Here is a 12,519-nt window from a genome sequence, read left to right as displayed (position 1 = left end):
CAGCTAGCTGGTTTATTTAATGTGTGCTGCACTGCTTCTGGATCAGACGAAGGACGTCTAATCTCATACTGATCAGGTCCGAGTGTCACACCGATAACACCAGTCATGGATCGTTACACACCACTGCATTATACATGTGTGGACTTTAGGACCTGTGGCTGTCAGACGAAAGGGGCGGGAAAAACATTTAATATCTCTGAAATGAAGAGACTGACATCGTTCTTTATTTCTGTACGTTCCTCCTCAGTGTAATTAGAGCTTTATCAGGCAGAGCCATGGTTCCGTTCAGGAGCGCTCATCTCCACCTCTGACTACAGCTGGCTCCGTCCACCAAGAAGACAAAGAGAACAGGTGTATTAATTATTTAAAGAACCTGTACAGATAGAGAAGAGAGTCGTGAGGAAGTCGTGAGACGGCGCGTTCACGTCCGAGCTACAACGTTCCCCATTCAGAAAAACACAACGAGGTCGTTCGTCTGAAGTGCCGCGAGCTCATCACTATGCTAATTAATCACATAACGAGTAGGAAGCCGATCAATAACGGCCTGCTGACATCATGGCGGTGTAATTAACACGGGACACTGACACTCCGAGATGGATGAGGAAACATTGACACACGCGAGAACCGAGACACACCATGCTTCAAACCTGCTTTTAACAAACACACTTCTCCACTCCTGCTCATCCTGTCTCGACGTGAACGTGACACAAAAGGCGAGTGAGGACAATAAACACACGCCGCACACAAACAGAGCAGTGTGTAATCATCACATTAGGGTTTTTTGTCGCCTTCTGAAGTCACTACGAAGAAACGACACCAAAAATAAACATCTTTCACACAGACGAGCATCAAAGTGTCTCATTTATTCAGAACGTAGCAACACTCTGTTTAGGGTGTGTGTGTGTGTGTGTGTGTGTGTGTGTGTCTTTTTACAAATTTCTTAAGAAATAAAGAATGAGAAGATAGTTTAATAAATTAAATAATCTATAAACATTACAGAAGTTCTCAGATCATCAGAGAGAGACGTGCACATGACGAGGAACGAAGGAAGAGAGAGAGAGAGAGAGAGAGAGAGAAGAAAGTCAGGTGAATTGAAACAATTAAAAAACAGGAAAAGGAGGAGGGAAAAATAGAGATGAAATATTGGACATAAAATGAAAATAAAACAAGAAAACTAAAAAGACAACACGGGACTAGGGGTAGCGTGCGACACGTTCTGCTCCGAGCGCTTAGTGATGGAGAAAGACCAGGAGACACCAGGACCATCACAGCAGATTACTGAAGGACATTTTAAAGCAGAAGCTCAGGCTGCTATCCCTCCTGTGTCTCCACAGTCCTCTTGAGTTATAATGGATGTCAAATCACATGTATTATTGTTGCTAAACGTCTGTGACACCGTGGGTGAGAGTAGGTCTGTACGGTCTGCATGGCTAACGCTTAGCTACAAAGCTAACTAGCTTCTAACACAAGGCTGAATCCCAAATCCCTCTCGAACCCCTGATCAAGTAACCTCCTACTTGGTGTGCAGAACAAGGGAGTGTACACCCTACATAGTGCACTAGCTTTCCATTTAACACTGTTAGGGATTCGACCCCAGAACCCTGAAGATAACGGAGCTGATACTCTAAAGTGTAATGAGTGTAAATATACAGTAAATCTGGTGAGTTTCTCAGGACTGTCCACCACCTCCATGGTTTATTCTCTTTGTTTTTATTCAAAACTCAGGATCATTTGACAGAATGTGTAAGTGAAAAAGAATATAAAAAAAACATATGTATATATATATATATATATAAAATGATATATAAAATTTCGATTTTCAGTGTGGCAGATCACACACAGCCAGGTCCATTAATTTTGGAATAAGGCTTAGCATTTGTACACCACAACACTAAATTTTAAATTAAACTTTCAACTTTATTTCAAGGGGTTTGACAAGCCGATACAGAGACCAGAACCTGACGCTGTCCCAGAGTTCAGTGTGAGCAAAACCTTTGGGAACACCCCCATCTGGGGCACATCAAAGACACCTGCTCTTGCTTTACTAGAGTGTGACCCCTGAAACTGCTCTGCATGTAGAGCGCCTCCCTGTGGGCTGGAGAAGCTAGTCCAGATATCAGTGATGAAGCGTCCTACACCGCGCCGCTGAACTGCTTCTACACTTCTCTCACTAAGGTTATCTTTTTAGAGCCGCAGTTTAAAACAGTGTCATCTGTTTGTGTCATAATGATGAAAAACAACTGTGTTTCAGTCTGGCTTTTGTCACAGAACGCGGGTCTGGACGTGACTGGAGACCAAGTCGTGGAGAGAACAGGAGCTGCAGTGCTATGCTAGAATTAGTGGGACACACAGAGTAGAGCAATACTGCAAGCTCCTTGACCTTACTGTTATTTACACACATCAGAGTTAAGGAGGAGAGAACACACACACTGATCTCACAGATCACTCTCACATCCAGATCTCAAGCTCATGCCTTCATCCTCTCATCAAAGCCCTCAATGTCAATGTAACGAGAGGGGAGGAGCCTTGTGCAGTTTATATTTACACTACATTTACACTCCCCTAAAGGATTATTAGGAACACCTGTTCAATTTCTCATTAATGCAATTATCTAATCAACCAATCACATGGCAGTTGCTTCAATGCATTTAGGGGTGTGGTCCTGGTCAAGACAATCTCCTGAACTCCAAACTGAATGTCAGAATGGGAAAGAAAGGTGATTTAAGCAGTTTTGAGCGTGGCATGGTTGTTGGTGCCAGACGGGCCGGTCTGAGTATTTCACAATCTGCTCAGTTACTGGGATTTTTACGCACAACCATTTCTAGGGTTTACAAAGAATGGTGTGAAAAGGGAAAGACATCCAGTATGCGGCAGTCCTGTGGGCGAAAATGCCGTGTTGATGCAAGAGGTCAGAGGAGAATGGGCCGACTGATTCAAGCTGTTAGAAGAGCAACTTTGGCTGAAATAACCACTCGTTACAACCGAGGTATGCAGCAAAGCATTTGTGAAGCCACAACACACACAACCTTGAGGCGGATGGGCTACAACAGCAGAAGACCCCACCGGGTACCACTCATCTCCACTACAAATAGGAAAAAGAGGCTACAATTTGCACGAGCTCACCAAAATTGGACAGTTGAAGACTGGAAAAATGTTGCCTGGTCTGATGAGTCTCGATTTCTGTTGAGACATTTAAATGGTAAAGTCAGAATTTGGCGTAAACAGAATGAGAACATGGATCCATCATGCCTTGTTACCACTGTGCAGGCTGGTGGTGGTGGTGTAATGGTGTGGGGGATGTTTTCTTGGCACACTTTAGGCCCCTTAGTGCCAATTGGGCATGGTTTAAATGCCACGGGCTACCTGAGCATTGTTTCTGACCATGTCCATCCCTTTATGACCTCCATGTACCGATCCTCTGATGGCTACTTCCAGCAGGATAATGCACCATGTCACAAAGCTCCAATCATTTCAAATTAGTTTCTTGAACATGACAATGAGTTCACTGTACTAAAATGGCCCCCACAGTCACCAGATTTCAACCCAATAGAGCATCTTTGGGATGTGGTGGAACGGGAGCTTCGTGCCCTGGATGTTCATCCCACAAATCTCCATCAACTGCAAGATGCTATCCTATCAATATGGGCCAACATTTCTAAAAAATGCTTTCAGCACCTTGTTGAATCAATGGCACATAGAATTAAGGCAGTTCTGAAGGCGAAGGGGGTCAAACACCGTATTAGTGTGGTGTTCCTAATAATCCTTTAGGTGAGAGTACATTTATGGCACTTAGACATGCTCTTATCCAGAGCGACCTACAGAAAAGCTGTGAAGGCTCTGGTGACAAGTCCATGAGACTCAGAGCACCATCAGTTCGAAAACTATGATGTCCTTTAAGAAAGATGCAACATCTACAGGACGTTTGCTCCACTACCCCAGCACCCTGAGCGATGGAGCGACCAGTTGAGCAGTCTTGGCGGACGGTTGAAGGGGGTGTGGCACGTGATCAGGACTCTGAGGTAAGAGGGTGCTGGTCTGTTTATGGCTTTATAGGCGAGTATCAGCGTTTAAAATCTTATGCAGCAGCTACAGGACACCGGCGGGGGGAGAGCAGTAATGAGGAGGTGTGGGGGCGTCTAGTAAGAAAACACGTCAAAAACGAGGCACTCCGTGGAGCTGACCTGCCAGGAGCGAGGTACAGGAGTCCAGTCTCAAAAGGACATGTGACGGTCACGAGCGTAAAAGGTTAGCGTTATTACTGGCACTGCTTGCCAGGTTTTTACCTGGTGGTGGCACTGCAAAGCCTGAAGGACGTAGACAACAACAACAACAACAACAATATATATTATTAATAATAATAATTATAATAATAATAATGAGAAGGAAGCAGGGAAAAACGGGGAGAAAAGGGAAATGAGAAAACAGTAAAAAGAAGAGAAGAAGTAAGAGACAAGGACATGAGAAGGGAGAAGAGAGAGAGAGAGAAGGAGATTGGAGACGAGAAAAGGAAAGAAGACCTTAGCAGGGGCAAGAAGAAAGAGAAAAGGAGACAGAAAAGGGAAAAGAAAAGAAGGAAAGAATGTATTTGTCTGTCACATTGTTCTGCCATCGGTTAACTCGGTGCTCTGGGTGTGAGAACGACGTTCACACTCGACGAGACGCTACAGACAAAACATCAGAATAAATCAAATCATCTGCTGAAGAACATGACAAAGAAAGAAAGGAAGGAGAAAGAATCTGTTATTTTAAAAGCAGTTTTGAAGTTTAGGGCTGTGTGTGTGTGTGTGTGTGTGTGTGTGTATATATATATATATGTGTGTGTCACAGGACTATCACAGACTGAATGCCATTCCCTACAAGGAATTCTAACCATGCTGCATTCAACCACACACACACACATGCGCGCACACACACACACAGCCCTGATTTGCCACTTCAAAGGTAAACGCTCCCACCTGCCATCAAAGACATAAGCACATTTCATAAACCTATTACACACACACACACACACACACACAGAAAGAGAGGGAGGGAGTGTGAGAAAAACGTTATCTTCGCCCCCACAACCCTCTTAACGACGTGTGTGATTAGCCAGAAATGCTAAGGACACACACTTGTCTCGGTTCATTAGTACTGTTCCTCTGTGTCACTTACTCTGCAGCCTACAAGCTAACACACACACACACACACACACACACACAGTTAGCGAACACAGACCACATAATGTAAATTGCTCTTATTTATGAAACAAACTAGAAACACTAATTCAGGAACAAAAGAAAGAGAAAATAAAAAGAAACAACAGGATAGAGGAAGAGACAGACGGCTTGGCCTGGGGACGGGTCTGTAACTGCAGCGTCTTTATCTAAACCACGGAGCGGTGGGAGACGGTGGCCTGGTCTGATGGAGCACGTTTCCTTTGACATTATGGAAACACACACACACACACACACACACACACACTGTTCAGGAACGGGTTGAGGAACATGACGAAGAGTTTGAGGTGTTGACTCCGTCTGTGGGACGTGCTGGAGAAACAAGTCTGATCCATGGAGGTCCGAACTCACAACCTACAGGATTTAAAGGATCAGCTGCTGAGTCCAGGCCTCGACAGTGCAGGGCTGTTTTAGAGACACAAGGGGGCGCTACACAGTATTACATGTTATTTCCGATGTGAAGTCCTGGCGTGTTCTCTCTCAGAGTCGCTCCAGGATTTTGTCACGTGAGTAAATCGTTCTGATTGTGTGAACAATTATCCGGAGATCGCTGGTTCGATTCCCGGGTGATGCTGTAACCTCTCCCAGCTGCTGTCGTGTGGTTCGGAGGAAACACGTGATGGTCTTCGGCCCTCCTGGCTGAGTGGTAGTAGTAGCCTTAATGTGGAGCCCCCTAGTGACGGGGAGGAATTGGACACTTGGACTAAATTAGGGAGAAAATCGGGGAAAAAGAAACGAGCAGAGAGACAGAAAAACGGATCACTAGAGAGATGAATATTTCTCACACAGACTCTAGAGAAAGAGAGACACCGAGAGAGAGACAGAGAGAGAGAGAGAGAGAGAGAGAGAGGGATGGTGTGTGTGTGTGTGTGTGTGTTGGCAGCTGTAATCACTCATGCTATTTAAAACAAGAGCCCTTTTTGCTTAGCGTGTGGGAAGAAAGCAGCCAATCAGTGTGTTTAAGGAGCAGATGAAGGGACAACACACACACACACACACACACACACACACACACACACACACCTATACACACACACGGGGACTGGGCAAAATTAATTAATAAACCCAATTAAAATAACAATCTCAATTTATTTTCAGAGTGATGTGGAAATTCTGCAGCCTGATATAAACGTGTCCGTGTTCCTCCTCACGCTCTGGGACCAATCAACATCAAGAGGCTGCACCACATGACCTCACACACACACACACACACACACACACACACACACAGAAAGACCAACAAGAAGGGCAACACAACCTTGGAAATAATTGTATGGAGTGTTTGTGGTGAGACGAAACGCTCCGTAAATAAATGATTAATGATCATGTAGAGAACATTAAATTCCCCAAACACTGAATAACTGATGTGTAAATGTCACACTGCGATCAGGAAACACGGCAGAATGAATCGAAACGAGTGACCAGAGTCACCGCTTCCACCCGAAACTGAAGACTCTCCCGTTTTTTTACATTCTGATATGGAAGACGTCTCACTGTCTCCCATTCGTCCATTTCAGACCAGTCGCAGCTCGGTGGACGAGACGGCAGACATTGGGACTGAGCGTGACCTTTAACCCCGACCTGCTCAGCGGTCTAACTGTCCACACTTACACTTCATCCTGCGGAACATCAGAGCAGTGAGTGAGTTCCTGTTCTTTATGTTACAGCAGCTACAAACATCCGTCTGTCTCAGGTCTGTCTCCACGTCTCTGTCACCAGCGTGTGTGTGTAAGTGTGTGTAAGTGTGTGTGTGTGTGTTTACAGTAAATCATCCTTATAACCAGGTGACCTGATTCAGAAAATTACCCAGACAAGGTCAAGGTCACAGCAAGGTCACATGGCTCCACATGACCGGCCCGGACACTGAGCTCGACTCCTTCACGTCGTCGTTACAATAAAACACACAGTGTGAAGTCTGAACTCCTCTGTTACACTGATCCCCCTCTGACCAATCACAGGCCAGAGTCCAGCGTCCAATAAAACGTCTCTTCAGGTGTAGGTGGTGTGTCCCCGAGCAGACGCAGCATCTTTCTCTCTCTCTCTCTCTCTTTCTATCCTCTCTCTCTCTCATTGTCTCTCTATTCTCTCTATCCTCTCTCTCTTTCTGTCTTTTTCTCTCTCTCTCTCCCTCTCTCTCTCTATCCTCTCTCTCTCTCCCTCTCTCTCCCTCTCTCTCTCTATCCTCTCTTTCTCTCATTGTCTCTCTATTCTCTCTATCCTCTCTCTCTGTCTTTTTCTCTCTCTCTCCCCCTCTCTCTCTCTATCCTCTCTCTCTCCCTCTCTCTCTCTATCCCTATTCCCTCTCTCTCTCTCTTTATCCTCTCTATATTCTCTCTCTCTCTCTCTCTCCCTCCGTAACAATAAAGCAATAAAGTAACGGCTCGTGACAGTTATGGAATGTAAACAGACTGTAATGTATAAGATCCTGTAGATCTGTTCAAATGTACTATATATAGAGGTAAAGCTGCATTCTGTGTGTGTGTGTGTGTGTGTGCACCCGTGTGTGTGTGTTCGTAACTTACATCCCTCCAGATGGCTCCTGTCCTGATTCATTACAACTTCTTAACAATTAAACAATCAGTCAGTTAATTAGTGCTTTAGTGACGAACAGCATGTGGAATTAAGAGTTTTAAACCTGGTCCAGTGTGACGAGACACAGAAACGTCTTCGTCCTGGAATACAGTGTACGCGGCAGCGGGCGGATAGCGCTTTCGTTCGTCCGTTACATCGCCCCCTAATGGAGTGTGTAGCTGTCGCCTCAAGACAAATGAGTTTTGGCAATGACTGAATTATTAGGAAAAAATTAAACATAAAAATAGTTTTAAAACTAATTTATGAATTTATGAATACTAATTTAACCATTTTATAAGAAACTAAAACTCTTGACTTCTAAAAACTCCCACTCACTGATTCTCAACAGCACTTCTCCCAGGACAGGGGCATGATGGGGTGCACACTCTGGACAGGGTGTCAATCCACTGCAGTGCACCAAGGAAACCACCAAGCACGGGGAGAACATGAAAACTCCATGCGCACACACACACACACACACACACAGAGGAATTTAACCCCCGACTCTGGAAGTGTGACATATTATTCCCCTATAATATTCTCAGACTTGTTTTATTCTATATTTTTATTTTCCGCTCAGTTCTGATGTTTCGCTCAGATCAGTTCTGTCTATCTTCACAGTCCAGCTTTGGGACTGTAAGTGACCCTAAAATGTCAGCTTTAATGCGAACTCACTCGTCCCCTGAAACGCACCACACGAGCACGACTTCCTGAACAGCTGGTTCACGTTGTCTCTACACCGCCCGATTTCTGTACCAGTCTTCCAGCTTTGCTTAAATCAATTTTTCAAATCCTAATTAAATCACCAATTTCCCATCATTCCACAGAAACGTCCTGAAGTGTCTCGAGTCTGATCTAAAACAACGCTGATCAGATCTGCGTCATGTTACAGAACATCAGATTCGTGTCCCTGCACCATGCTAACATAATCTCAGACCAAATCACTAACAGCTGCTGCCGGTGATTAACAGGACAGTTTGGCCTTTCCTACACACACACACACACACTTCCAAGATGATGGTGTACAGAAACTCAGTGTTTAGGTATGGACGAGAAAACTGAGTTCATGGCGTGTAAGAGTGCGCGCAGTATCTCGAGTGTAACACCTCTGTCCAGGCTTCTGATTGGCCTTTACAGGATTACACGGCGCATGTTGGAGTGCCGCGTCCTCTACAGCGTGTTTTTGTATTTTCATCTGGACATTTTTAATAATAAAAGGTAGAAAATCACATCTTTAAAAATGCGGACTCAGCATTAATATGCAGCACTGTTCGTAGCTTGTGATAGCTGAGCTGAAGGAGGCGGGCTTGACATGGGGCGGAGCTAAGCACACTGAACAGAGTACAGCCTCATGTGGCGGAAAATCGTCACCTGCTAATGTCCCACTGGGGACGAAGAGCACAGAGTATTTACGTAAGTATGTTTGTAGCTAATAGTGATGTAAGCAGTTGCTTTGGTCACCAGGGGGAGCTGCAACAATGCATAAACAAATAAACAAATACACAAACAAATACACAAGGTAAATAGAAAAACAGCTGGCGCTATAGACAGGGAACGAATCGGAATCCAGCAGCTGTGAGTGTGTTTCTTACAGCATCATATACACACACACACACACACACACACACAAACTTCAGCATGTCTTACCTTGAGCAGCTCCGCAGTGGAAAAGCAGCAGCAGTAACACACAGGTTAGACTCTTCATCTTCTGCTTCTGTGTGAGTATCCTTTATTTTAAGTGTGTGTGTGTGTGTGTGTGTGTGTGTTAAATCCAGAAGAGCAGGACTTCCTCACAGTCAGTCAGTGTAACACACTCCATCACACACTATAATAAATGAGCTATTAACAGTAATTACTTCATCATCCTCATCCTCAGGAGGCAGGGGAGGTCACGTGGTCCAGCAGGGTTCAGTATCAGACACTTTTAGAGTTTTTGATCTCCTCGGTGTGTACCGCTGTGACGTCAGCACGTCCGGTTGCTCGTACGGACATGAATCACACCGCCTGCATCCGATCAAACAACTTATCCAACATCTCACCGTGTGTGTGTGTGTGTGTGTCTGCGCGCGCCGCGGAGACCTTCACATTCCTTAAACTGTTATTTATTGTTCCAGACTCACAAACACCCAGAAACATCAGACTTCATGATCAGAACCCGGAGCCGGTCCGCTTCTCCCGGAGATCTCGGGCAACTTTCCTCCTCAGATCAGATCAGCACCAAAGCGCCGCGTCTAATCAACATCAAAGGCTTCCGATACAAAGAGACAGAGATGAAAGCGCCGCGCCGCCGCGGAGAGAAACTCCAGAGAGGATGGAGCTACGAGCTGGAGCTCCGCTGATGTCAATATGAAGCTCATACAGCGGTGACACACACACGCACACACACACACACACACTCTCTGAGTCACACCGCCATCTTGTGGTGGACATTAAAGGGCATTAGTCATTAATTCGGAATGAATCACCGAACTGAATCACCGAACTCCTCTCCAAAGTCGTTTTTCTCAAACCCTAAAAGACATTCTCTAAACAAAAAGATTATCTCACGATTTTAGTCATATAACACACTAAAAGAAGAAAAAAATGTAAATGATTAAAACACCAACTCAATCCCATGATCCTGTGCGATTCTGAATGTGTTGAATAGGTTCTATAACCACAGCCCTGACAGTACACACACCACAACTGTATATTAATGCACATTAAACTGAATAAAGCAAATTACAATCATTGGTGTGTGAGGAGGAATCAGTCTGTACCATCAGTGTAAGGAGTCTCCAGTGTCAGCACTGTGTAATTCAATTACATTTTATTTGGACTCAGGACAAGCTGTTGGTTATATCTTATAAACTGCAGGAGAGAGAGAGAGAAAGAGAGAGAGAGAGAGAGAGAGAGTACTGAGAGGCTGGTGAGGGGAGGAGTGTATACAGCTGCCATAATGTAAGTGACAACAGAAACTCACTCATTTCATGGATGTTACACAACATACACAGCACGCACCGCACCACGTTCCCGCCCATTCTCCAGCCCTGATCACCTGGTCCCACCATCTCTCAGGGATCAAGGAAGACATGCATCTAGACGTTTTCTGTTCTGCCACCTACAGTAGGTGGTGGCATGACCGTCCTCTAGATGTCCATACAGCTGAGTCTTTGACCACCCCTCCTCCATAAAAATAAAAATAAATTAAAAAAATCCCCTTCCTGACTGTGTTTGTCTGATGGCACTTAGTAACCTAGTGACCCAGTGTAAGTATCTCTCTAATGACAGAAACTTCAAAGCACTTTTTGTAAGTTTTGTAGAATGTCCAGTGTGTCTGTAAAAACCATATGTGTGGGTTAGTACTGTGTGGTGGTGTGATTGTGATTGAGAGACCGTATTGCCTGCGGGAAGAAGCTTCTCCTCAGTCTCTCTGTGTTGGTCTTCAGGGAGCGGAATCGCTTTCCTGACCTCAACAGAGAGAACAGTCCATTGTTGGGATGGCTGAGGTCCTTCACGATCTTCCTGGCCTTGGTCCAGCACCGCCTGCTGTAGCTCGAGTGAGCTCAGCTGATCGCACCACCCTCTGTAGAGCTCGTCTGTCCTGCATGGTGCTGTTTCCAAACCAGGTTGTGATGTTTCCCGTCAGGATGCTCTCTATGGTGCAGGAGTAAAAGTTCCTGAGCACCTTGGAGGGCAGTCTAAAGTCTCTCAAGCGTCTGAGGTGGTAGAGATGCTGCCGGGCCTTTTTCACCACAGTGTTGATGTGACAGGACCATGACAGGTCCTGCATGATGAAAACTGAGGTATCTGAAGCTGTCCACTTTTTCCACTGGGCTCCTGTTTGTGACGGGGGTCTGGTAGTTACATTTACATTTACATTTAGGCATTTGGCAGAGGCTCTTATCCAGAGCGACTTACATTTTTTTTTTATCTCATTACACATCTGAGCAGTTGAGGGTTAAGGGCCTTGCTCAAGGGCCCAACAGTGGCAACTTGGTGGTTGTGGGGTTTGAACCTGGGATCTTCTCAAATTCAAATTCAAATTTTATTTGTCACATACACAGTCATACACAGTACGATATGCAGTGAAATGCTTATACGACCGCCGGTGACCTTAAAAAGAAGAAAAAAAACTATATATAAGGAATAAATATTAATAAAAGAAATAACATATAATACAATGGAAAATAAATGTAACTAGTAAAATTAACAACTGTACAAATAAGGGCATGTAAAAATAATAGAATATAGGAATATGGGGGGGAAATATATATATATAATTTTGTATATATATAATTTTAAAGTGTTTTAAAGTGGCATTGAAATGTCTTAAAGTGTCAGAGTGGCAAAGTGTCATGTGCAATAGCAGGTAAACATGTATTGTATAAAGTGCAATGTGCAACGGCTTCAGATATGTAAATATGTATTGCATGAATGTGTCCATGATTGTCCAGTCAGTGTCAATGTTTAAAAGACATTAACTCCTGTGTGGTGTGATGTGATTGAGAGACCTTATCGCCTGCGGGAAGAAGCTCCTCCTCAGTCTCTCTGTGTTGGCCTTAAGGGAGCCGAATCGCTTCCCAGACCGCAACAGAGAGAACAGTCCATTGTTGGGATGGCTGAGGTCCTTCACAATCTTCCCGGCCTTGGTCCAGCACCGCTTGCTGTAGATCAAGTGCAGGTCAGGGAGCTCGGTGCGGATGATGCGCTCAGCTGATCGCACCACCCTCTGTAGAGCTCGTCTGTCATG

The 12,519-nt window shown here is 44.8% G+C and overlaps 1 protein-coding gene across 1 annotated transcript in view; it reads right to left on the bottom strand.

The window, feature by feature from the left end:
- sdk2b (sidekick cell adhesion molecule 2b) overlaps positions 1 to 10,402 on the bottom strand; it is a 167,014-nt gene extending 156,612 nt beyond the window's left edge. The window contains exon 1 of the mRNA XM_053511021.1: positions 9,435 to 10,402. Within this exon, the coding sequence (XP_053366996.1) occupies positions 9,435 to 9,492 (58 nt within the window). The 5' untranslated portion in view covers positions 9,493 to 10,402. The remainder of the gene's footprint in view (positions 1 to 9,434) is intronic.
- Positions 10,403 to 12,519: the final 2,117 nt, after the last annotated feature.

The sequence above is a fragment of the Clarias gariepinus genome, chromosome 14 (genome assembly GCF_024256425.1).
Source record: "Clarias gariepinus isolate MV-2021 ecotype Netherlands chromosome 14, CGAR_prim_01v2, whole genome shotgun sequence".
Lineage (NCBI taxonomy): Eukaryota > Metazoa > Chordata > Actinopteri > Siluriformes > Clariidae > Clarias > Clarias gariepinus.
The sequence above is the reverse complement of the archived record's forward strand: the minus strand, read 5'-3'. Positions and strand labels throughout refer to the sequence as shown.